The 26,277-nt window shown below is 36.2% G+C and overlaps 2 protein-coding genes and 1 pseudogene across 2 annotated transcripts in view; 1 reads left to right on the top strand and 2 right to left on the bottom strand.

Moving 5' to 3' along the window:
* DNAH11 (dynein axonemal heavy chain 11) overlaps nucleotides 1-573 on the bottom strand; it is a 49,427-nt gene extending 48,854 nt beyond the window's left edge. The window contains exon 1 of the mRNA XM_051785960.1: nucleotides 483-573. Within this exon, the coding sequence (XP_051641920.1) occupies nucleotides 483-490 (8 nt within the window). The 5' untranslated portion in view covers nucleotides 491-573. The remainder of the gene's footprint in view (nucleotides 1-482) is intronic.
* The window catches only part of CDCA7L (cell division cycle associated 7 like), a 147,705-nt gene that overhangs the window by 92,097 nt on the left and 29,331 nt on the right, over nucleotides 1-26,277 (top strand). The gene's annotated exons all lie outside the window — the stretch shown is intronic.
* LOC127470447 (dynein axonemal heavy chain 11-like) overlaps nucleotides 6,401-26,277 on the bottom strand; it is a 46,328-nt pseudogene continuing 26,451 nt past the window's right edge.

Consider the following 26,277-nt stretch of genomic DNA (forward strand, 5'->3'; position numbering starts at 1 on the left):
TCTCTGAATTAGACTAGATTGATTTCTCCAAGCTAAAGATGTTTCAGATTTGAGCAGTCACTTCCTTTTTTTTGTCTTTACGTCTTGTGCCTTAACAAGATATTCAGCTGACACCTGGTGTCATTCCTTCATGGGATGAAGTATGATCTACAGAAAAAGCTTATACAATTCATTTGCACTAAAAGATGCAAGAACAGTACAGACGTTATTGCCTCACTTTGTCACAACTACAGTCAGATCACAGAGTACATGCCAGTGAAAAAAAGAACATTCCATGAAACAGAAGTTTTAAGGGTGTGGATAAAACCCTTGAATATATGGTGAAGAAGCAGAAAACTGAGTACTCAGAGAACCCAACACTCAGCCTCCTAATGGAGTGGAATGCCTGCCTATTTGTCTGTGCACCTCCTTTTGACAATACACAGAAAGACAGTTATGTGTATTTAACTCGCTTTTTAATGTCTGAAAACTTCTTTACTTACCAGATCATTCACCAAACAGTATCTTTGTTAGTCACATATTTTCTTCATGTTACAAAAAAATGGTGTACTTGTAAGTAAACAAGAATCTAATATGTATTTATGACAGCAATGAATTATTTACAGAAAATATTGGTCCCTCTGTAACAGAATGAAATAAAATACTAATAAGTTGATTTTAAACTTAAAACTTTATTTTTACACAGATCTGGTGAAAGGATGCTAATATATTTTAAATACTAAAAAATTATCATTTGGAAACGAAGAAGAACCTTATTTGCCCAAATCAACTTAATTATACTTCAATGGCCATCTTCTGTGTTTTTCTTCTCATGGCAGAGAAAATCCATTCATTTGGACCAGTATCATTAAGTTTTTATGGATTTTGTCTGTTGCCTTTACACGGAGAACAAAAGATAGAGGGTGGTATAGGCTAAACATCTGGCAAACTGGAATTCCAAACAACTCTGAAATGTAACACAACATGCATGAAAATTATTACCATATGAAGCAATACTGAAACTAAACAAAATCAAGAATTCCAAATCATGCTGGCTAAAATTTGTGAAACATTTCATCACCTACAAGTGGTTTTTTTAACCACTGAAGTCCCTGGTAATCAGTGAAACTCAGAGGTTGTCTTCAAGAAAGCATCACCATGGGGTTCTGAATTCCAGAAGAGTATTGTTGATTTAGTTGATTGACTACTTTACAGCTTTTGAAAATGTCATTGCATATCCATCTGCATCCTTTGAAACTGAAATGCTTTGAATGTGAAATCCCTTGGTATCCTGACACTCAGTTCATCAGTGAGTAATTATTTTCTCCTTCTCCTTGGAAGGACTAAACAAGGACTTTGCCAAAATATGTAAAGTGTGAAAATATGAATTATAAATCGCATTTGATCAGGACATTTAATCAGGAATCAGGTGCAGCATCTCCCATACTAATGAAAATTAAGCTGATTGTATTAAATTTCAGCCTATTACTCCAAATGAGTTACTTACATGATCCTGAATGCAGACCATCAGGTTACAAACTTATTACAACACTCAACAAATTAATTTAAAGACCCTTACATATTCATCAGAACTGTAAAATCTTGAGACAAATTTTGAGTTCATAAAGTTTTTATCAATTGCATTGCTTCCCTTAAATGTGTAAGGGAAAGAATAACTACAGAAAGCTGTTAAGTCGTCTTGAAAACACAGAAGCAAACAACTTTTATTAAGCATTAGTATATTACTCATCTTCAGTATGAGGCGTTCCTCAACTTTTGCCACTTTCCACAGATACATATGAAGGGATTCATCATCCATGAAAGTTTGATTTCCAATTGCACGGTTTCTATTTTGTACATGGAAAAAAGCACCTGCAGAAATCACTAGCAATTTATTAAAGCAAGACTGGAAAACTAACACTCTTCCTGTCGAGGTCATATATTTTTGTTGTTTAAATGATCACATAAATGTTTTTTTCAAAATAAAACCACTGTGATTGGTGGACTTCAAGGAAAACTTTTCAGCATGTCCCAGTGACTGAGCTCTCATCTTCAGTGAGCAAGCTAAATTCCAAGGTTTTGTCTGCCTCATTCAGAGCTGAGATTTGAAGCAAAGGGGGTTATGAATAATTTAGGGAATACAGTGGTTCAAATCCTTACAGCACAGGAGAGATTTTCATGCAGACTCAATACTGCTTGGCAAGAGGAAAAAGATTTCTCAAAAGTTCTGTGCATCTAACCCAGATTTTTTATTTTGTCTAGTCAATAATATCATGAATTTGGGATACACCTGATATCGACTTTGAGATGATCAAAGTCACATTTTTTAAGACTTTAATATTTTTCAATAAGAAAGAAGTGTGAGGAAGAAAAAGAAAAAAAGGATTAACAGTTCCATGTATAATAAGTAGAATAGGAAAAAACAGACATTTATTTTTTTCCATTGTATTGGGCTGCATGTTAAATACTTTGGGTTAGGTAAAAGAAAAAAAAAAAGAAAAAAAGAAAAAAAAAAGAAAAAGAGCAAAATATAAGTGTATGGTTTTGAACTTGTCTTGTTTCTTTAAAAACTGGGCAACATGGTCACCAGAGCTTGTAGGAAATGGAAACTGCACTTGCACAGGGACAGCTGAAGGCTGTATGTCACAGCACTGCCACAGTTCTGACTTGCAGCAGACTTTTTGGTTTCTTAGGCAAAGCAGTATAAACAAATACATAACTGCAAGCAGTTTCCATTAGGACTACAGAAGTATTGAGTTGTCATCTTAGATTTTTCAGTGAAATTAATAATCTGCAAACCTCAACAGTGATTTTGACTGGTCAATTCAACCAAGGTGAGAAATGCATCCAAGGACACTTCTGTCTAGTCACATTCACCTTAAAGTGTGGTCACTGACTGGAGGAGTAAGTAGATAAAGAAAGAAAGTGTGCTGGAGGACAGGACAGAAATGGAGAACCTCAACATATTTGCAACTGGATGATCATAAATTTTGGGGGGGAAAGGCCATGACTGCACTTACCCTGCCTTTCTACCACAGAAGAGAAAAAACTTTTTGCAGAAACTATTTGCATATGATAGGTTTAAAGTCTCTTAATTCCCTTCAAATCTTAGGTAAAAGACAATTTTGTTCTTTTAGCTTGGTATATACTTGTACTTTTAAACCCCAAATTAGGAATTCTCATTTTTGATCCTTAACCTTATCTAAATTTTATACAGTGTCCACAATTATAATCTATAAATATTTACACATTTTTGTTCTCTGTGGCAGTGTTCCAGACTTTAGTATTATTGAAGACCCCAGATCTAATGTACTAATATTAGTTTGCATCAGAACGTTCCTCCATCAAGTAACATTTTGAAATTTTCTGCTGTTCTAGAGGCAGAGCGGGTGAGTCATATGCCTTGGGGAAATGCTAAATAAAACCCTACACTACATGCTAATCTCACCCACTCTAGCAGACACCTCAAAAAAATTTATGTGGATACAGATAAGATGGGAACTGACAGAAAAGACTGCACATTAAAAGTGATATGATCTGCGAGAAAAATCTTTTAACCTCTAAACTATGGAAAGAACATGGCAATGTAGTGAATAACTGCACTTCAAGTTCAGATCTTAATCTCTTATTTATGAACTGAGACTTAATTTAAAGTGCTCATTTGTGTAATTTGCTGTGAATGACTCTTTCTACTAAAAAAATTCCCAATTTGACTGTTCCAAAGAATTGCTTGGAGTGATAGCCTAAGACATACGGAGGCATTTCGGTGTATCACTTGAATGCATTTTACAGGAAGGAGCATTTGTACACACAAACATAAAAATAACATAAGAGGCAGTCATTTTGAGCTATACATGAGAGTACAAAATTGTTCCATCACAGTTCACAGGAAAAAATGTGGTAAACACAACGGAAAGCAAACACAATATACCTGTTTCTGGATTGTCATGCAGTTCTTCACCCACTGTGATTAGTGGAGGGATTTGTTAGCAGAGCATTTAACAAGAGGGGCTTGGCTGAAGAGCAGCAGACAGAAGGAAGAGCTGCAGACAACCAGAGGAGTCCACTTCTTTGTTCGTGTCTTGAATTTTCTTAGAAGGAACAGGTGGAAGTTTTACAACACTGACTTAAAATATGAAGGGATACTACTAACATTTCAAAGCAAATCCTTAAAGGTTCATAAACTGGTTTATGTCACAAGACAGTTGATGGGTGTGATACACTTGCAGAGTAAGCCCCTGTGATGCTGACTTCACATCTTTGGTTTATTTAAGAAGTTTCCTGCAAGAAGAATACACAACATTTGGTGCCCAGGAGCTCCTTTTATCAACTTCTGTTTGCAATGGAAAGTATGCTTTTGTAATCTAGTGCCATGGTCATGGTTGCTACTGAAATGGCATCATTAGCTGAAAAAAACCTCTCTGATCAGAGGAATTTCTGAAAGCCTTTTAAGGCTGATTCCCCATTAAAGGAGCTATGACAGTTTACAACAGCTCATGATCTCACTCTGACGTGCAGCAGATTTCTTTTCTCCTAATCTCTCCTCCATTTTGAGGGGCAAAAGGGTGATTAGGTTTTATTAATGCAGGTTTCTATGTTAATGCGAATTTGGAAACACTTCAAAGAATAGACTGGTAGGAAAGTAGATATTAATATGACCAAAAAGACCTTCCCATTCTCCCAGAATATGTTGTTTCTGATTCATCAGCTTATGCAAGGTGCTCCTTTACCTATGGATGAGGCATACATCAATTTGTTTCTTCACATGGGCTTCATCTACTTTAAATAGCAGTAAAGACATCTGTATTTTTTTAGTCTTTAACAGGCAAGTTTGACTATATATTTCTCAAGAAACCAAGTAAGTAAAACACTGACAAGTAATTTTCAGAGTTTTAGAACTTTCCTCTTCAAACTTTTGTAGCATCACAACAAAAAAATCTCACTAAGGGGTATGTACTTTAATGCCTTGTTTATATCTACATTTCTCAGTATAAATCAGCTAAAAGCAGAAGAGGCAAAATCTCTCTCAGTATCAACGGAAATAACCAGAAAATGATTCAGAGCATGACCCTAAACCTAGGGTCCAAAATTTCTCTTGAAAAAGCCACACTCTATTCCTTGGCTAAAGTTAGGTTATGTGGCTCGCCCTAACAGACACCTTGCTGAGTAACTGAGTAACCATAGACCATGTCACTAAAGTTAAGTCCCTAAGACAAGAAAGCTTAAGAGAATGGACGAAACTCCAATCACTTTCCTAAGGTTATGGTCAGATTTTAGATTCAGATTTCATTATGTTACAGCATTTCAGACAGCCCACAAAACTGGTTTAGCTGTATAACTAATAAGAAGGGAATAAAGAGTCTAGATGCTATTGTTCTTCAATTGACTTATTTATATTTCCTAACACTAGCCTTCTGTAGTATAGTGATGCAAGGACTTCAGTTTTGGAATCTTAAATATATTTTACTGAGAGGTTTTCCAAATAACAGTTTCAATAATCTTATGATTGACATTTTGAATTACACCAATTCATACTCTAGGAGGCACCCTTAAAGTGTGATTTAGGCTACTTTAAGTCTTTTTGTTGTACCAAATAGGCAAGACATATCGTTAATTAGGTGCTAAAATATGGAAGAAAAGAATTGCATACTATCTCCAGAAAAATAAAGGAAGAAGAAAATGGGAAAACAGGTAGAGGGGAAGCCACTGTAATTGTTTATCAATTGTTCGCTTTATTAATATCCATAACAGTGTTGACTGACTCAGTCCACATAGGATCTATATCTCTATTTAAAACTGACCTTTTTGGCCCCTCATGGGGAATATTGGCTCACTCTCTCAGAAGGGATGACAGATTCTATTTCAATAGAATCTTATCACTTCAGTGCTTAAGTAACAACATGACACTGCAATTAAAACTTCAGACGACTTGATGCATCACTGAAACATGAAGCTTTTGTAGAGTCAAAACCATGTTTTTTCCTTTGCTTGTTTATTAGATGGTTATTCAATGAAACAAAAAAAAATCAGTGAACACTTAATATAACAAAATGACTGCATTTTATGCAATAATGACCTATTTCTTAATTCCAGAAGAGTCTGTCATTAGTCTTAATGAGGTGGGTGAGATATGGGAGGTTTCCTGGGTCTGTGGAGAAAATCACTCACTCTTTAAGACAGCAGAATCAGCATTGTTCAGGTTAATACCTTTCTGTCTACTAGCATCCTGCTCTGCCTTCCAGTCTTTCCAGAACCACCTGTGCTCTGCACCCACATTTCATTGCATCAAAACTCAGAAAAATGCAAGAATTCTCTCGCTAACACCTTTTCTGAATTATGGCATTGTCCATTTTGGATGGAGAATGATGCCTCCAGGAATAGGTCCGAGCAAGAACACGTGCTACTTGCCATCTTTCCCTTATCAGGTTTCATGGTGTACAAAGCCAAACCGTTCAGTTGTCAGGACTTTTGAGTTAAGATCATTCCAAACAGGTATCTCTTTCATGTTCACATACATGTGGAGCAGAACTTTTAGCACATGAAGAAGAGGAACAAGGTGCATGTTAGTGACACCATTTTGATACAATAGGAATTTTTTACTTTTTCCTGAATCGGATTCCTGACTGTAAATCCCTGCACTCAGAGTAAATTCACCTTGATTTACTCTTGCCTCTGTGCTAATTTAGTCCCAAATTTCCATCAAGCCTAAGGATAAGAAAGGATATTCCAATTCTGAAATGGCTGTACTCTGTAGTCAATTCTAATAGAGAGTGTTAAATGGAGAAGAAAATCTATGCAGCTGCCAACAGTTAGTAGCAGAAATAGGCAAGCATTATGTATTAGAATTATTTGTCTAGTGTTTTGGCAATAAACTCGTTGATGTCTGTCTAGAAACCTAAGTAAAACATCCTGCTTCTTCTTCCAGAACAAAGTATTATTTAGTCTATCTGTCCAATTGAATACTCATTACTTTGTGCCATGATTGACTGTCCTTTGGGACATGTGAACAACATGTAAAATGTAGGATTTGCTTGTAACATTTGAGCTTTCTATTGCACATCATGTGACTGACTGAATGACCTGAACAGCACGTTATTACACTGCAGCCTAAGGCAAAGGCAACATGGAGAACGTTTTCTGCGAGAACCACAGCAATTCCTTTACAATGTGAGATAGAAAACACGCTGCATAGGTAGGCAGGTACCTTACTCTTTCCAATTCCTGCATTTCCAACGTCAAGCACAGAGTGATGCACTGCCAGCAGCTCCTCCAGCTGAACAGCCTACCACCCAGAAGAGACACACAGTGAGTGCCTTTCCTCTCTTGTTGTGCTTCTTATCACAGAGACACAATTATTGACAAAAATCATCTCCCCCTCTACATTCCTATTCCCTTTAATAGGAAAAAATGAACTTGCATCATCTTGGCAGATTTGCCTCAGCTGAGCTGATGTTGCATCAAGCAAAACTGTCTCTCAGAAAATGGTAAGAGAATTGGTGCAAGGTAATGAAAACAGTTACCACAACAAGTGAGAACAAATCCTATTCTGCCAGACAGCCACACAGTCCAGTAAGACTGTGCCCACCCAGACATACAGAACAGTTATTCACAATATTACAATTTTGCCATTGCTTTAGCAGAGTGAATTCCACACTCAGAACAGTTGTACAGCTATAATTCAGCAAAATACAAGGTCAATCTACTAAAGTAATACATTTCTTCCAAAGAAATAGTTCTATGAGTCACAGAATGGAAATAGGTTGGGTGCTTGTGGATTTCTGCCTTAGTGAAGAACATTTACACTGATTTTCTAAAGTCTAACAGGAATAAGATCATGTTCCTCAGCACTTAGCTTCTGTTTCACCCAGCTAGTGGGAAACAAAATATTCTATAGAAGGCTGACCATAAAGTTCACAGTACCCCAAACTATAGGTTTTTGTCTTCCACCCTTCTGTCAGGATAATGGAAAAAGATAGACAAGAGCATAAAATCCTTTATAAATCCTGATATCAGCCACATTTAACCAGTCCGGTTATTTCTGTTTCCAACATACCCTAATAAAGGTAAATAGTGTGCTATCACATACAGTAGATGTGGATGTTCCTTGAAGAAAGATGGGAATATATGCTCTTAGTAGTCCAGTAATGTGTGCAGCACAATGTGCATTATATTATACATAAATACCTGAGCACACAAAAGTCACATGCAGCCATGCACATTCCAAATCCACACCCTCTTATTTATATGTTTTTTGCTCCCTCACTCTTCTTACCTCACTATAAATAATTAACCAACAATGAATTTTCTGCCAAGTACAAAGCCTTGGTACTGAGCACAAACAAACATGTTTGTCACTCTAGATTGTAACTATACACAGTTTTTTTGAACAGGATATATTTTCTTACAGGCATATTCATCATACTGAGGAGCATTACTACCATGACAAAATGCCTTTGAAATACCAAGTTATTGAGGGACACCTTATCAATACCGTAATATATTCAAAAATAACCTTCATTTGCAATTGCAAACCCATTTGCAATTATTTTGATTGAAACTCTTAAGGGGAGTAATTAAAGGCAATGAATTCTTTTACTTTGAGAATAAAGCTCTCTTCAGGCTTCAAATGAAGCTTCAGGGTAGATTGTTTACCCATCTGTTCAAACTGTAGGTTCCTCTTCCTAGTAACATCCAGAGCTGGAAACAGGTCACTGATTAGGCCTGTGAAAATTGGGATATCATCTGTTACTATTTTAGGGAAATTAAAGTCTCTTTAGATTCCCATAAGCACCTGGAAAAGGACAGTAAATAACATATCGCAGGAGCATTAAATCATTCTCTTTTTAGGATTCTGTTTTTATTCAAAGGTAAAACATCAGAAATAGCCCCTACTCTTAGACGCTTTTAAGTAAAGATTTTAGCTGATCCTCAGGACTGTTTCTTGTCTCCTTGTTTCAAGGGCCCAGCAATTACCAAAACTGACTTGATAGCCTGAAGTCACCAGTCATAATAGTGCTGTGAAAATATTTTAACTAGTCATGTTAGCACAGGAAATAAAACTAAGTGGTTTTTATGAAGAAAACAGTCTATTTACACATGGAGGAAAACGACACATTTTTAATCACTTGTAGCCTTGTAGGCTTTAGGCCAGTGTCAGAGTTCTACTAAACAAAAAAAGACAAAAAATAAGGTGAAATGTATATCTATTTAATCTTCAGTATTCCACCACTTTGTTCCTTATTCTTAAGTGGCAATATTTGCATCATCAAGTATTATTGTATTCATTGCAATTTTCATGATGAAATAAGGAAAGCAAAAAATGGCTTCCAAACTTCTACTAATTTGACCTGATGTTAGCAATGCTTTTTTGTTTCTGAAAGGTAAGATTGGACACATTTGCACCAGCTCCACCACCAAAGTTAAAGGAAAAGATAAACAGATAGATAGTCTAGAGAGAAAGTGTAAAAACATTTGGTAAGTGAAGGGCAGAGAACAAGCCTGCATCCTCTTCTAAGCCCTACCAGTGGGAAGGCAGACACCCAGTGCAGAAGGTACAACTTTTTCCACGATACATATACATTGCAGTCCCTCCTTCTCAATTTTTTCAATTTTTTCAAGACTATGTAATACTTACCTCTCTCCCTCTCATTCCAAGGTAACATAGAAATAGAAAGAGAAGGACTTTCAAACAATTTGAACAGCACCTTGACTGACTGGAGTACCCTAATATCCAATTTTGAAGAGGATTACCATGAAGTTACAGGTCTCTAAATTTAAGACTACAGCAACACCTAAAGGAGTTCTTACAGCTCATGCAGAGACCCCAGATGGTTAATTTTAGCCAGCAGTGGGACCAGCTACCATAAGAGCAGCAGGCTAAGTATGTGGACAATCAGCTCCTCTGACCTCTGTGCTGCTGTGGCTAGTATCTCCTTATGTCAGCATGCATCACAATATTCATGTTGGTCCACAGTTTCCTTAGTGTGTGCACACTACCCTTCCCTCAATCTGAAAAATCTGTCTGGGATTGCAACCATCCTGCTGTCAGCACCCAAACTGGCTACCAGTTGGGTAAGGTTTGAGAGCATATGCTGCAAACCACACCTAGGAATTAAATATAAATACAGCCTAGTTAGTATTATCACACATAAATACAATTAAAAAAAAAAGGGAAAAAAAAAAATCAAACCAATCCAAAAACTCAAACTAAAACCAAAACCAGAAACAAATTCACAACTTAAAAATATACCATTTTTAAAGCTGACAGATGCCTCTATCCTCTTCTAGGACAGTGTGAATCAAATGCACTAAATATGTCACAAATGATAAAAAATAAAAAGTAATTTTCAAATTCAGGACAGTTCACAATCAGTAAGAATTTTTTTTTTCTAAGGTAATAAATATGCCAATTATCTGCATTGAAAATAAGTCTCCACATTTTAGAAATGGTACACCTAGGCAAAGAATAGAGCTGATAATGAAACTAGGAAATTTAGGAATATACTGTGCTTAAAAAGCTTTTGGTTAGATCAAGGTAATTTTTTTTTTGTTGTTGGTGATTTGCTGTCTCGGGGGTTATTGAAGTGCAGGCTGTGCATCTTAACAGCAGCCTGGTGTGTGGATTGTCCAGTGTACAAAGGCTTTAAGACATCCAGGCTATTTGCCATGGCATGGCAGGACCAGAAGTCCCTTCCTTCACTGCATATGCACTAAAAGCCCTGATAACCCTGTTCTGCAGCAATTTTCATACGCTAGGATCTTAGTGCCCCAAAGGTATATTTTAAATTCTAGAAGTCCCCACTGGGACAATATTCTCAGAACTCTCTGAACTGCTGTATAATTTTTGGCAGCCCAGAATTTTTGTCAAAGGGATTTGATTTCTCCCATTTCCATTAAAAGTAAAACAAATAAGACTTAAAAGTAAATAAACAAGAACATTCTAGCTTTTGCTTCAAACATTAATGTTAATACTATTATTAATACTATGATACTCTGGCAAAGAGTGGTATAAATTACTTTTCCCAATTCAGAAAGTGCCTCCAAGACAAAGTAATCATTAGACTTGAGGCATCCTTGTTCTGTTGAAGAAAACAATATTAATTATCTTAAGATATGCATGTCTTAATTTCATTATCTCTAGAAAATGGCAAGAATGTGTCAGGAAATCTTCAGGATATTTAGAGATAATTTCAAATTATGCAGGCGTGAAATAAAGTTGCTTTTGATTTCATCATGGCCTTGCCTGCTATTTGCGTTTATAGCTTAATGTTTAAGGATCTTATTACACTGACAAAACTGAATATTAAGAATGCCTTGGGAAAAATTATACAGTTCAAAATGACTAAAACAGCATACATACCAGGGAGAAATTATATAATTTCTAGATTTTAGGTTTTAAGATAATATTTCTGAATATGAATTCTTTCTATTATAATAATTAAATTATTTAGAAATGCTACTCCCCCCCCATTTTTCAAACAGTCCTCCACTGTATTTACTGGGAAAAGTTTAAAGAAGTGTTCATCCAACTAGAATATGCTATCTGTTTTTCAGAATAATTCCTACTCTGCTATTCTCTTCTCCAAATGATAAAGTTGTCTTTCTAATACACAGCAGCACAATGTAGTCAGTCATCCCAGGTATGAAGTGGAGATATACAATTTTTTAATGCACAATTAATACATTACAAACATACCAAGATCAGAGGAAAGAACACTTTCTTTCAAATTCATATCTGACAATTTATTAAGGATGGACATGTGATTTAAAGCGTCTTCAAAATAAAAGATAAGACTATATACATAAATCCCTCCTATTATTATACAATATCCACCTGCATTGGTATGGAGTATCTGTTGACATGTATCCAACCCAGCAGCCCAGAGGCCCTCACCTGTTCAGGGAGCAGCTCCCAGTAGAGTAGTTACAAGGTGATAAACTTCCTAGCTAACAGACACGCATCAATAAACCCTTCAGCAACCAACGTAATTTCAGAGATCAGTTCAATGTCAGGGACAGCCATGCCACAGGTTCTAGGAAAGAAAACAAACCCCATAATCCAAATATACAGATTAGTATTTAAACATAGTGAGAATAAGTAATTTAAATCAAATGTCTGATGTGTGCAAACATTTTTAAAAGCAGAGCTCAAAAGAGCCACAATTAAGAGTGTCAGTCAAAGCTAACAAGAACCTCACTTCAAAGCAAGAGAAGATAATTAGGCATTGTTGATTGTTAATATCCAATAACATTGCTGCACACAAAGGAGGCAGTTGAGAAACACAGAGACAGGTACTGCTGAAACTTAGAGCAGTCACAGTCTGCAGTGGTGTCATTTGCCACCGACAACTGGAGGTCACAGCCAACAGCTGTAGAGGGTCTGGAAGTGCAACACCCTACCATTACTAAAAATGCCACAATTTTTTAAAGCACTTTGATTTTTTTGGAGGGCTTTAATGATTTTATGTGAAGTCTCAGTGGCTTTTAGAGGTTTCACTGTTGTTTTTTTTTAAATATAAACTCCAGTTCAAACTTTTAGAACAAAATCACAGACATATTAGTGACACAAATGAGAAAAATCTCATTAAATCTCATTTTAAAAGTATCACAAAGTAATATTGCTATTGCTAAACAATATCCTCATTTTAAAAATCACTACTTAGATTATATAATAGCAAAAAAGAAATCTTGAATTTTTTGTTCAGGTCAGCTACAAACCAGCAACTTTTTCCCTCAGAGCACTTCCTCACTCCTGCAAAACAAATATTTTTTTGTTCCCTATTCATATTTGAATATGACGAAATCAAGACCAGTAATTTAAGTCAGCAGTATATTTCTGACAGAAGTCAATAACATAGTCTAGAAAAAGAGTAAGAACCTCTCTGCTAAACAACTTTTAAGCAAACTATGCTCTAAGAGGCATTTCTTCATAAGCCCAAACAAGGGCTGCTATATGCATTGCAGTCAATTATAAAAAATTACTTGCTCTTCTACCTACCATAATTATTACACTTTTTGCAAATAGAGTAACTGCTTATGCAAGAAATATCAGGCTAGTAGAATTCATTATGTCTTCTCTCTCTTGTGGGATTTTATTAAGTGGCAAATATGTGGAGCTAATGCTTTAGCAGTTACCTCCTGTCTCTCCCATGCGCTGCACAATAGATAGAAGCTGTTACAGACATCAGCTACAGGGCTGGATTCCTGAGTCTCAAATGCTCCAGTTCATATTATAATTCCAAAGACTTTTAATTTGGTTTATTTTTTTGTGAAAACCAAGCAAATGTAAGACTTCTGCTTTATGCAGAAGTAGATTTTGAAAATTAAAAAAAAAAGAAAAAAAAACCACAAAAAAACCCCAAATCCAAAACCCCAACCAAAGCCAAAGAAAACCATAGTAGAAAGCAATGATTTATCTTTCAGCAGAGATCTTGTTAATTAATATTATTGCATGTCCCTTATCCTTTTCTTCCCAAACAAAAAAAAAAGGAACAACTAAAATAATAGACAACAAAAACAAATCACATGCATTTTCCATTCTCTGGTAGTCCACTGAGAGATGAAACACCTGGTAGTGACAGGGAATGAAGTGTCTTTCTGCAGTGAAAGCATGTAGGTCTATGGTATCAGGAATTCCATGGTTAAAGCAGAAAAAACAAAACACACCAAGATCTGGACATACTTTTAATACAGAAGAAAATACTAACTGTATTTGAACTTGCTCACAAAAGCAACAGTGATGCCTGGTTCTAAGCTATCTTTCACAAATCCAAGACCTTTACTTTGCAGATAGCATGTACATACTTATGCCTCCCCAGACAGCCTGACAATGCCTTGCAGCTTGCCTCACCAAAGTTCATGTTAAGAAATGAAATCACAGAATGATTTCTTTCTCAAGTCTTGATAAAATCAGTGAAAGTGTCAATGCAAGAGTCAGGTGACAACTTTTGCACAAGCACGTGAGGGACGACTCCTTTTTAAGCAAGTCCTGCACCATGTAGTTCAAAGGACAGCTCAAAAAGTTTGTTGAAAGAAATTGGCAATTTTACTGCCCATCAGGCTGGAGCAATTGTTTGTGGAATTAATTCATTCTCAGAAACATCATTTGGATATAAACTCACTGAGCAGAGCACGCAAAATATATTCAGATCTTTTAAATTCAAAACTTTCTTCCTCAAAATATTAGTAGTAAGATACAAAGCATAAATACAGACTTTAAGAAAAAGATAATGGGCTGTCCCACAGTGCCTAAAAGCATATGACTGTTTTTAATGTGCACTGCACTTTTCACAGCTTCTCAACAATCACACACTCAATATCTTCCTAGGTCAGGGTACGAAGCTTTATTTTCAGTTGGTAGTTTCGAAACGCCTATGAATACTTTCATGCCTACACCCAACCAAGAATGTGATAGCTAGACAGTTTTCAAATGGTGATTTTACTAGGTTAACTGAGCTGTGAGGATTCCTATTTACCACAAAACAGTGAATATTCTTGCATATGTTCAGGTACCTCCTATGTGTGCACAGGTATCTTTAAAATTTGATATAGATTAAAAAAAACAAACAACAAAACAAAACAGCAAGGTAGACATTTAATTTCCCTTGTCATTATGGTGTGGAGGCAGGCACAACATGAATACTGATCTTTTTTTAACAGCAATTCTGTAGCAAAAAGAAGTTGCACTTCATTGCAAACCAGGGCTAGGAACACTAGGTGGGATATATACGCTAAATGTGGACTTGAGATATTAGTATACCATAAAATCACAATATAGCACTACCTGCCTGAACAGAGTTATGAGGTTTTCAGGTAGTTCTGTCTGACCTGCACATCTGGGGATCATGGTAATAATATTCCAGCTGTGGACTTCAACGTAATATTTTCATCAAGAAATACAAATCTGTTAAACGAAAGGCAACACAAAAAAGTGTTAAAAGAAAGATAATACTTATAGAAAGGGACAGTTTACTAGAGCTTATCAAACAGAGGTATTTCCCTGGTAGCCACCAGATTTTAGTAATCTGTGGTTCCTCTGGCCAGCACTGAATATGGAAGGAAAAGACCAGACTGCTAGAGTCACAAGGAGTGCATATTGCTGAAGCATGCCTATAGGAAGAATCATCTTTTGAAACATGCAGAATAAATGAGACCAGTAGGGATGCGGTGGGTTTGAAAAGGTCAGGAGACAGCACTGAGTAAAGAAAGCAGAAGAAGAACATGGGACAGTGGAAACTCAAGGTATGTCTCAAAAGTGCTGGAAAACCCTGGAAGCACTGAGATTTCTTGCCAAGTTAAATCCTGTCAAACTTCTCACCCATACGATGCCATGATTTCACATGGTGGGACTTGAACAGGGTCAGAATTTCAATAGCAAAGCTTCAATTGGAATCCTGCAGGACCAGGACTTCACTGACATTTGTTGCTACATTTTGAAGATAAATTGATTTTAAGGTAGTATATCACACAGGTGATTTACTGTTTCCATCTACTTCCTCACTTACAAAGGGTTTCAGAGGAGCTCTGGAAAAAGATATTACAGGTTCAGCATTTATAGCCTGCAAAGGACAATAAAGATGCACTGCTGAAATACTCCTTTTTCTTGTTCCTAATTGTACCATGGATAGTCTTTAATTGTACTACCACCACTGACTGAACTACCAGGGCACCACTGAAGTCATCGAAGCACCCCCAGGCTCCTGTCTGGACCAAATCTTAACAGATATTCTCTATAGAATAAAATCAGAAGTGAAGGTTTAACATCTTTTTCTTAAAAGCAACAGTTTCCAGCGTAATTCACATGAAAAAATGCTAAACACTAATCTCCATACTGTTTAGCAGAACATCTCACCTTGTCATCCATGTATTCTGAACAGCTGAAGATGTACACCATCATACCAAGGGCACAGCCTAAATCTTCAGTGGTCTCTGTCTTACCTATGCCAGCTGGTTCTTCAGGAGAACCACTCACTTTCAGGTCGAGAGCTTGAGTTAGAGTAATGTGATTGTTTGCACTGCAATGAACTTCTGCAATATCAGGAGGTTTGTTTTTTTTTTTTTTTTCTAACCTTATGTTTCATGGGTGATTTATTCCAAGACTTTCTCATTAAAATTTAATGTCCTAAGCCACAAATGTACCTCTTCCATGTTCATGTAAAATCACAGTGTGATACTACTTGGAAAATGCTTATTTTAGAAAACTAAACACATCAGCATTTTTTAGGAAGAAGGAGCATCCTATCAGTGGTCACACAGGAGAGGAAACAGGAGACTCTAGTTGCTGCTTTGCCTATTTCAAAGACTTAAGCCCCAGAATTGCCCCCCCAACTGCAGGTCGTAAGCACTAAGCCAGTCAGGGTGTCTGGGTGCATCTTTTTGGACCATTTATTTTAACAAGAAATTCTATACTGGAGTAGAAACATTTCCGGAAAAAAAAAATAAATTCATTGTGTGTGGTGTGAAAAAACACTAACAAAGTGGTTTGGACTTTAATACACAAACAAAAAAAAATTGCTGAAAAGTCCTGATTAACCTTGGTAAAGATCCACTCATATTCCCCTTCAGACTAGACACTTCAGCCATTAAAATCATACCATTACATAAGTATGCATACCTACATGCACACACATGCTCAAAGATATTGTGTCTTAATAATCATATACATATGATTTAGGAAAGAACACTGAACTTCTAAGAAACATTTAACTTCTTATTCACAGAAACAGGTAAGGCAGACTGTTGTAAGTAGCAGTCATTACCTGTCAGTCAAAGGTGTAATGACTAGCCAAGGGGTATTTCCCAAGTACTTAAAAATGTACTGAAACTGAGCATTGCTAATGTTGGCAAAACAGTGTTTCTGGACATCATCCCATCTATGGCGTAGCTATGACAACCAAGCAAAAGCTCTGAAACCGGTGACCTAAAAAGCCACTGTAGAGTCATGATGCCAGGTAGGAGCTATTCAGATGGAAGAAATGCCACCCATCAGAATGCTGTCACACATTCCTAGCCACTTAGGACCAATAACTACTACAACCAACCATAAAGGATTAGATGCACCCTGAGGCATTTGTGCTTTTATATAGATGCAAGTGTAATAAGAGATCATTTTAATAGAGCTATTACAGCAGTACAGATTGTCACTTACTAAGTCAAGATCTCTCCTTACAAAAAATGCAGCCTTTGCCTGGTAGCAGACATTACTTTGACCAGAATGAGTTTCATTTTACTCCTCAAGCCTTGTTTCTTCTTATCTTAATGCTGTCTTAGAAAACCATTTTATTTCTGAAGTTCAGGAGGTTAGAAGGAAAATGAGAATTCCTTCCTATTTCAATTCCCATCCAGTGAAACGTTTTGTTCATTCAAACCAACAGCATATGCCAGCCACCTTAGGTTTACCTAAACAAAGTTACACATAGAGTGAGCACTTTGGTTTAAATAAACATTGAAAGTTTCAACTGTATGCACTTATAAAGAGTCACTATAGGAGAGGAGTGACTTGCTCTAGAGATGCATGTGTGCCTCTAAAAGGAGAGAAAAACACAGTGTGAATTACTGAAGGCAGAATAAACTGTGCATGGAAAATATAGATGATTCAAATACACACCACCTGAGCTCAAAGGCTTGCTAATACATCTCTGGCATGAATGTCTACAGTGCAAATGGCCATGATTTTTTGATGATCATCCAAGGAAAGTTCTCAAAGCAGCATGGTAAATAAGAGCATTTCTCCAAGTGACCTGAAAGATTTAGATAACCATCTAAAACCTCAGATGGACCTCAGCAACATCTACCATTATTGCTACTAGAAATTAGTTCTGCCTACATCATGAACTAGATCACCACAAAAACTGGCTTGTATGTACAAATTTGCTGGTATTAAACCTGAGATGCCAGAAGAAATCCTGGTTAAAACAGACATTTGAACCACCCCTAAAACAATGACAATCCAGGTGAGCAAAATTACTGCAAAAGGTCAGCTAGGCAGGGTAGGAGGAATGGATGGATAAGACGATGAGCATGAAGTTGAATTGTAAATTCTGTGGTTTTAATCTTCACAGAGATATGCACCAGACTCTGTTCTCTCTGCTTCTCTTCATAAGCCAGTATTGCCTCCATGACGCAGAGATGTACCGGTTTGTGTGCAGTTTCCTCAAGGTGTTGCAACCAAGACTCTACCTTTGAAGCAAAAAACCCAAGCATGCATAAATGGTACATTTGATACTAAAAAGAAAGGAAGCTAATCTCATTAATCTTTACAAAGGATTTTCTTTACATTAAAGTTTTTACTAACTTGAAACAAAAGCAGACTTTTTCCCTCCATTTTCTCTGTTATTGCCTCTGCATTAGGATTTAGACGAGATGATAGACATTGCTTTGTTTTACATATCCACTTGACTGGAACACCCAGACATAATGTCTTAGAGCTCCAAATATGAAAGTCTGAAGTTTTTGTGTTCACAGACACAGAGTAAGCCCAGACAATACAGTCTTTCCTATGTCTCTATGTACTCAAATGTAGCTGTATCTTGGAGAAACTATCCCTAAGAGGCAAGCTGCATATATTTGTCCATTCAGTCTGAGGCCTCCCTGCTGAGACAATCAATCATTAGAACCACAAGCAACATTGATTTTATGCAATGTGAATGCTTATGCATTCAGTACTGTTCTGAGAACAATAAGTTATTGTCTCAGAAGTTGCTGATCTGTTCTCTCTGACCTACCACTACACAGTTAGCACAAATACTGGCTGGCCAATCAGCAAATATAAGGCTCAAAACCAGCTGAAACCCTGTTCAGATGATAGGGGACGTGTGAGAGCACTGGAGGTCTGGAGAGGTGTGTGCTAAAGGATAAGATAGGAGGGGATGTGAAACTATATAAAAAAAGATGAAATAAAAAGGGTAGAAGACAGGAAGTATGAGAAATGCAACATTTAACCATAATCTTGATCAGTTCTGTGACTTTTAGTACCTTTTTTTCTTTTTCGTTGCATCAAAACAGTAAGCTCTCTACACTTCTTTTAAAAAACACCTTATGTACAAGAGGTAGATAGACAATGTATTAAATTTTTAGTAAATCACGCAGCTTTGGGTAACAAAATGTTCTGGTTTTATTATTATTTGTTTATTTATCATTATTTTTTCAAAATTTACATTTTTAAAAGTAGCATCCCAAAGAGGGCAAAATCCATGAGGGAGGTTTCACATAATTCAACACACCTGGCTCTACATTTGTCATGAAACAGAATATAATCCTTTTCTGTGCCCAAGGGCAGCATTTATAGATTCCTCTGTATTCTCTTGAAATTTATGATCAGCAACTCTGCCAAAAAGTATGGTAAGATGATGGGCTACCCACACCCAAAAATAGAAGATGTATAAGGAAGCCATTTACCTTAGGTTTGTGTCAATGACACTAATGCATACTTCTGTTAAACTGGATGACTATCTGAGTGTTGTATGATTACTACACAAAAGGTTTTTATGGGAAAAGCTGGAGCAAAATGGTCACAGATAAATCAGTGAATGGAGTTAATCACACTACTCTTCTGACTTTCAGTTGTCAGAACAGTCTGAAGGACAAAGATATCTCAATATAAAACCGAGAAGTCTTGAAATTGTTATTAATTATGGCTAGTGCTTATATCCCAAATTACCTATTGAGGTCGAAATGACTTGTGTAACTAGATATCTCCCCAAAGACCGTGGACTTTGAAGATCACTGTCGATACACCAGCATACTCTGTTCCTGACAACTAGAACAGAAGATTTGTTTGGCTGCTCTTATATGTGGGTGAAAAAAATCGCTGAGATTTAGTTACATGAAGAATCTGTGAGAGTCTACCATCATGTTTGAAAAGGCTCCGTGTTCGAGCCTCACAAGTCCTTCATCCTCTTGGAAAGTATCAGTTCTTCTGTTGAATGTCACAGCCCTTCAAAAAAAGGCTTAGCCTGAGGCACACTAAAAACTGTAGCATTGAGAATTGATGGCTGTGGCTGGATAGTAACTGAGGCCAGGAGTATCACCTGCCATGTAGATAACATAGTATGAAGCTCCTGAAATACATCAAAGTGCCTGTGCTTTTATATAAATTGTTCTCAAAGCATCACAAAACCCAGCAGATTATTGTTCACAGGAGGAACACAGAAGGACGGTTACAAAAACATTCCTCGTACAATAGTCAACAGCCTAACAGATACCATAGATCTTTCAGTCTTACTTATCATCACTACACATAGTATGCCTGAAATTTGATCAATCTGTGCTAGAAGGAGAATAGATTTGATGATCTCACTGACCTTTTCCATTTCTAATTCCTGCAAACCTACAATCCAAAAATCTAAATAAATGCAACTTTCACTGACTAAATTTTCAGCAAAGACAGCCTAGGACCTGTAACACGTCTCTCATTTCTCTTTGCTGAATACCTTCTACTTGTCCTAGCTGGGAGAAAAAAATGTTTACTACCTTCCTTAGGCAAAGTGTTCCTGTTTGCAAAGTAAATTAATGCTCAGTAACAAAGGTGCAGTTCTATGATACTGTCACCTCATGCAGTTAGCTGGACAACTTGTCTTTCTGTAGACAAAATGAAGTACATTCATACACAAAGAGGCTCACCTGTTTTGGCTGTGTTCCTTTTGAAAGGATGTCTACCAAATCCGCTGAAAAAACAAAATAGAAGCAAGGAAAAGACGTGCTTGGTTTCTTCGTATGCAGACAAAGCTTTTTCACAAAGAGAAAGTCTGAAAATATGACAGAGATTTTAACCATACGTGTCTTTTATCATCCTAAAAAAATAAGCCAAAAATTCCCTCCCAGTTAAGGTAAAAATCAGACCAAACAGTATAACAGAATAACACAATCCACTTTTAATTTAAAGTTATAACAATGAACACAACTGTAAGGAACAGAGAAGGTGGCAAACCTTATACGTTTCCTTTCCAGAAAATGAAAGGCAATATCATCTTGTAATAATTAAGACCAAGGAACCCAAGAGAAGGGAATTTTGCCAGAAAAGTTCCTAAAAAGGTAAGTCTGGCTAGGGGCAAAATCCTCTTTGACCTTCCAAAGAGTCCAGCCTCAGCAAGTAAGGGACAAGAAAAAAAGTTCCTACTCAACAGGGCAGTTAGGTGCAGATAAATGAAAAAAAACCCCAAACCCAACAACACAAAACAACAAAGAAAGCAGCAGAAAAGAACCAGTTGAATGTGAGTGCAAAGTAGCCACTTTTTTCAAGATGCATATTTTATCTTTGATGTATGAATACGTTTGTATTGACACAAGAAGTGAATAAATATACTTTTACAGTAAGACATGCTGCTGTCCACATTTTTAAACTGCAGCTTTAAGTGACTAGAAATATATTTAAAATTTCAAACATAGAGCTTCCCTATAGAACATTATAATATATTAGCTTTACAGAATTGCCCATGATGAGAACTTTCCCTGGCATATGTGGATTGAATTACAGGTATATTGACAATGCAAAATCTTTACTATTGAAGGGTTCAGTGACTTTTTTTGGTCAGAATGAACACTTAAGGCACAATGTTTTGTGTCAAGTTCAAATGTTAAGGTTGATTCCTGTACTTAACTTTGCCAACATTAAATAACAGAGCATAAACTTGTATTTTAATCATCACTGTCCTAAATGACATGGAGTTCAGCAGAAGAGATTTCTGCAGCTCAGAAGTATTATATCTCTGTGTGATTCCAAGAGGTTAAAAAACTAACAATGAGTAAATAAAAGAAGATATTAAAGATATGTCAAGGAATGACCTCCAGAACTTTGTCTCAAATCATGTCACCAGCAACTGCCAGTCCATGCAAAAGGAAAATAAGGCAAATAATTACTTTGATTTTAATAATAAAAATGCAAAATCCACTTCTGATATTCTCCCAAGTAAGCCTGAGACCCTCATAATAATGTTAATTCAGTGGGTTAGAAACAAGTCTATGAAAGAAATACTCAAATTAACAGTCAATATGGTATTACTTAGGAAATATTCTAAAGAATTCAAATGCAAGATATAAATTAATAGAAACTAATAACTCTACTAACTTTGAAGTCTCTGTTGATCTCATCAAATTTGTTTGCATCTTCAAGGCAGCTAGCTTCTGATGTTTTCAGAGCCAGTGAAAATACTTTCTAGAAAAGACCATGAGCGTTGAACTACCATCCAAATGAAAATGACAGAATCTGCCATGTTTATTTTGCCAACCTTTCACTTGTTCAGTGAAATATACCACATATTTACTTTTCAGAATTATTTGCAGCTGAAACTTGAAAAATAAAAAGAGAAAAAACTGTACTAATCAAAATAATTTATCGAACAGAGGAACTAGAGCTAGTAAGATATTAACAAATTCTCCGGTAACTGTTATTGTATATCACAACATAAGATATCTTTAAATAATGAAAATGCACAGCATATTATTAAAGGATTAAAAAAAAAATAGAAGAAAATACAAGCTTAGAAAGCTGTGATTTTGTTTAACTCCTACATGGAAACAGCAATTTTTTTTAACACATGCAGTTACATAGCATACATGTAAATTCTCACTACTAACACCTGAAGAAAATATAACTCTCTGCAATAATGATTCAGGAAAAAAGTTTTAAATAAAAGTATAAAGAAAGGAGTGAGTAATATTGATACACTAATGGTATTGCTATTAATTAAATCCTTACCTGATTGTTATCTAAAGTTTCAAGCAGCTATTCATCTGACTTCAATAAAGGATTTTATTTCCTCTGATGCTCTTCATAAAAAAATTCAACGGCTGTCCATGTTTGGCAGATTTCTGCCAAAATCTGGGAATAAGAAGAGTAATAATAACATCCATGTCTCTCTATATATATCACATTTCAAATTGGTACCTTTAATTAAATTATATTTAATTCACAGTGATGGTAAACTACACCAGACAAGAAGTTCATTTCTCTAGGCTGTGAATTTTGATCCCTAGGTAAGTCATATGAAAATATTCACTTCTATCATTAACTGCTTGGAAAAAAACCTAATCAGACAAATAGTTTGTTACATACTATTCTGCAAAAAAATAGAAGAAAAAAATGTGCATCTCTCTCTTTTTCAGTACTCAACTCTTGCACAGCATTGACAACTACACTTTGGACTTCATTTTCTACTTTTCTGAAGTTGGAGTCTCAGAAGGTTGGACAAGGTAGTATCTTCCCATACTAAAAGCCTGACCTGTACAGCAAAGAGACAGCAGAGAGCAAAATAAGTCCACGATCAAGAAAAGTCAGACATAAGCGTATAACGACATGTTCAAATGGTATCTAACTAAAAAACACAACAAAATAAATTATACGCACTCTAGATATTGGATATACTTTCAGATTTGCACCAAAAATGTGAAGTTAATAGGCCTAGGTGAAATATTTCTTGATGCTGTTACTGTGGGGTTTTTTTGTTTTGTCCTGTACTGTGATATATTGTACATATTAACATTAAAAGGCAAGTTTGTTTCCACAGCTGCATTGAATTTGATGTAAGCTACAGACACAGTATTTGCAGACTAGAAACCTTGGGGAGTGATAGGGCATTTCTTGTATTTTGTTACTACTTTGTAAGATAGCAATTAAAAAAAACCCTAAACATTTTATCTGTGATTTGAAAAGATGACAGTCAATCCTTTCCTCATTATTTTTGCTAAAAAAAAAAAAAAAAATCACAAATTTTCTGTGCTAATCCTGTTTAGGAGCTTTCTGCATTTAAAATAATTTTAAATGTTCTTTTATTAAAACTGTAAGTGATAAATTACTGGTATATGGAAATAGAATAGAAACATTATGTTACACTCACTCTCTTGTGCTTTCAGCTTTATAGTTCTTTTTATTTTAAAAATGAAAAAAAATTAAAACATTTGGAAATCAGTCTTCAAATTTTTTTCTCAAAATGATTAAAAAAAATTTATTCGAATTTTGAAAACCAACAACTGATGCATGTTATAGCTTAGGAACCAAAACCAGTGGGATTCTTTTTGAGAAACTGAAATAACTTTTTTTTTTTGGTTCATAGAACCTTCTTTGGTGTTCCAGCTACCTGATCAACAATTGGGTTAAATGTATACATTGCTTCCCTTCTGGCACCCCTCATTTTTTTCTTTTTCCTTTTTTCTTTTCTATCTTCTGTCAGGTCAACAGTCTCCCTGTGAACTCATTCTTTGCACCATGTCCTGGACTGCATCAAAAGCAGAGTGGCCAGCAGGTCGAGAAGTGATTCTCCACCTCTCCTCTGCTCTTGTGAGACTCTTCCTGGAATTATGTGTCCTACTCTGGTGCCCCCAACATAAGAATGATGTGCACTTGTTGGAATAAGTCCAGAGAAGAGCCATGAAGATGATCAGAGGGCTAAGAGAGTTGGGGTTGTTCAGGTTGGACAAGAGAAGGCTCCAAGGACACCTTATAGCACCTTCCAGTGCCTAAAAAGGGCCTAGAAAAAGAAAGCGTGTGCAGATATGTGTGAAAGTTGTAGTTAGCACAAGACTAAGGAAGATTTTATTTGGCTTATCAGTTTATGTGGCAGGTAAGTCAAAGACCAGAAATATACTTTCCAGTATGTCGTTTAAAGTAATGGAACTGTATTAACACCATATTTACACAGTGATTTTATTATTCCAATTGGATCAGAGCCTTTTAGTTTAACATAGCCCTCATAATTTAAGTATAGTTTTCTTATTAATTATTTAGCCGCAGATAAAATTATACATAAATTAATACATTTGAAACCACTGCTCAGAGGAGTAAGGGAGACTCATATACCCACTGGAGCATGATGAACATGACATAAGTGATCAGCTCACAGGCAGTGAACAGCATCTTTTGTGTTCCAAGACCTGGCATATGTGCCACAGGGAATGATGCAAAAGCAGAAGGAGAATGCAGTTATCTCAATCCTCTCTTTGCTTTTACCACACCTATCACAGCATGACAACCCCCAGTATCAGAACTGGCTAGGCAGAGTCCACAATTCTGAAGCAATAAAAGCCAAGACATCTACCATGAAGTCTGATTTTTCTCTTAAAGCACTAATAATTGGGCATGAAATTAAGCTTATTTATTTCTGAATTAAACAAATGTGTAAACAAGAAACTTTATACCCCTTAGGTTCAAGACGTTATACTCAACTACTATACTGTCTGTGAACCACAGTTATTCCTCTAGTGTCCTGCAAATAGTCTGGGGGGCCTTTGTTGTTATTTTTGCTTCATACTTCCCTTGTCCCATGAGAATTGTCTTCTGCAGGGCTGCTGTCAACAAAGCATTACAAATACTTAAAGCAAAGAAAGTGTCCTCCCTTTAAAAACGAGTACCTTTCCTGCAGCTCCCAAGACTCTAGAGCTATGTCTGTGAGCCGAGCAGATAAACCTCCGCAAATTCCATCTGTGTCTAAAAATGACTGTCAACAGGTGAGGTCTGCCATAAACCCCCAAACTCTTTATTCTTTCACGTACTACCTCAGCTCAGAGAAGTGACAGCATGGTTTTATCATGTACCTCCACAGGAAGTGGAAACTCATTTGGAAGAACAAAGTTTTAGAGGAAAACCCCCAAAACAAAGCATGTTCCAGAAAATTCAGTTTTGGGCATGAGTAATAAATCCATTGCAACATCAAAGTGGGTGGGAAGAATGAGAAAGGGGTGGCACTGAGACAGATAAATTGCTGAAATAGACAGCTATGGAACCTGCCTTGGCAAACCTTCTGAGCTGCACATCCATCTGTTCCACATTAATCTCTCTCCACTGGGTTTTAGTCCAATCATCAATGCTGCTCTGAAACAGAAAGTACAGATAACAGCATCAACAACATTTGGTAAAGAAGAGCTTCTGGTACATAACAGATAAACTGATGCAGGGAAAAGCCCATCACACAGCAATAGCTCTTGGACCTTAATTTTTTCCAGACCTATACCATCACTACCTAGAAAGCACATATAATAATCCATCTTCTGAAAATTCAACCCAAAGGCCAAGCATTTTACCAGTTTCATGTTTTCCTCAGTATCTGATACTATATTTTTAACCTTGTCTATGAAAAGCAATTTGTTGAGGGAAACAGAACTTTATAGACTGATTTCCAATACAGTTCTGCACACTGAATTTTCTGGACTCCTGTTTCTAACTTTGTAGGGCTTTTCAATGTACAGTCCTCAGTTCTTAAGTGCAATTTTCTGGATTTCTGAATTTTTACTCAGTTGTTTTAATTATGCAAGCAAGTTATTGGTATTAAGAAATCTCTAAATGAAAATACGAAGTTTGTTTTGTTTTGG

The sequence above is a fragment of the Manacus candei genome, unplaced genomic scaffold, assembly GCF_025592945.1.
Source record: "Manacus candei isolate 608988 ecotype Guabito, Panama unplaced genomic scaffold, ASM2559294v1 h1tg000021l, whole genome shotgun sequence".
NCBI classification, from domain to species: domain Eukaryota; kingdom Metazoa; phylum Chordata; class Aves; order Passeriformes; family Pipridae; genus Manacus; species Manacus candei.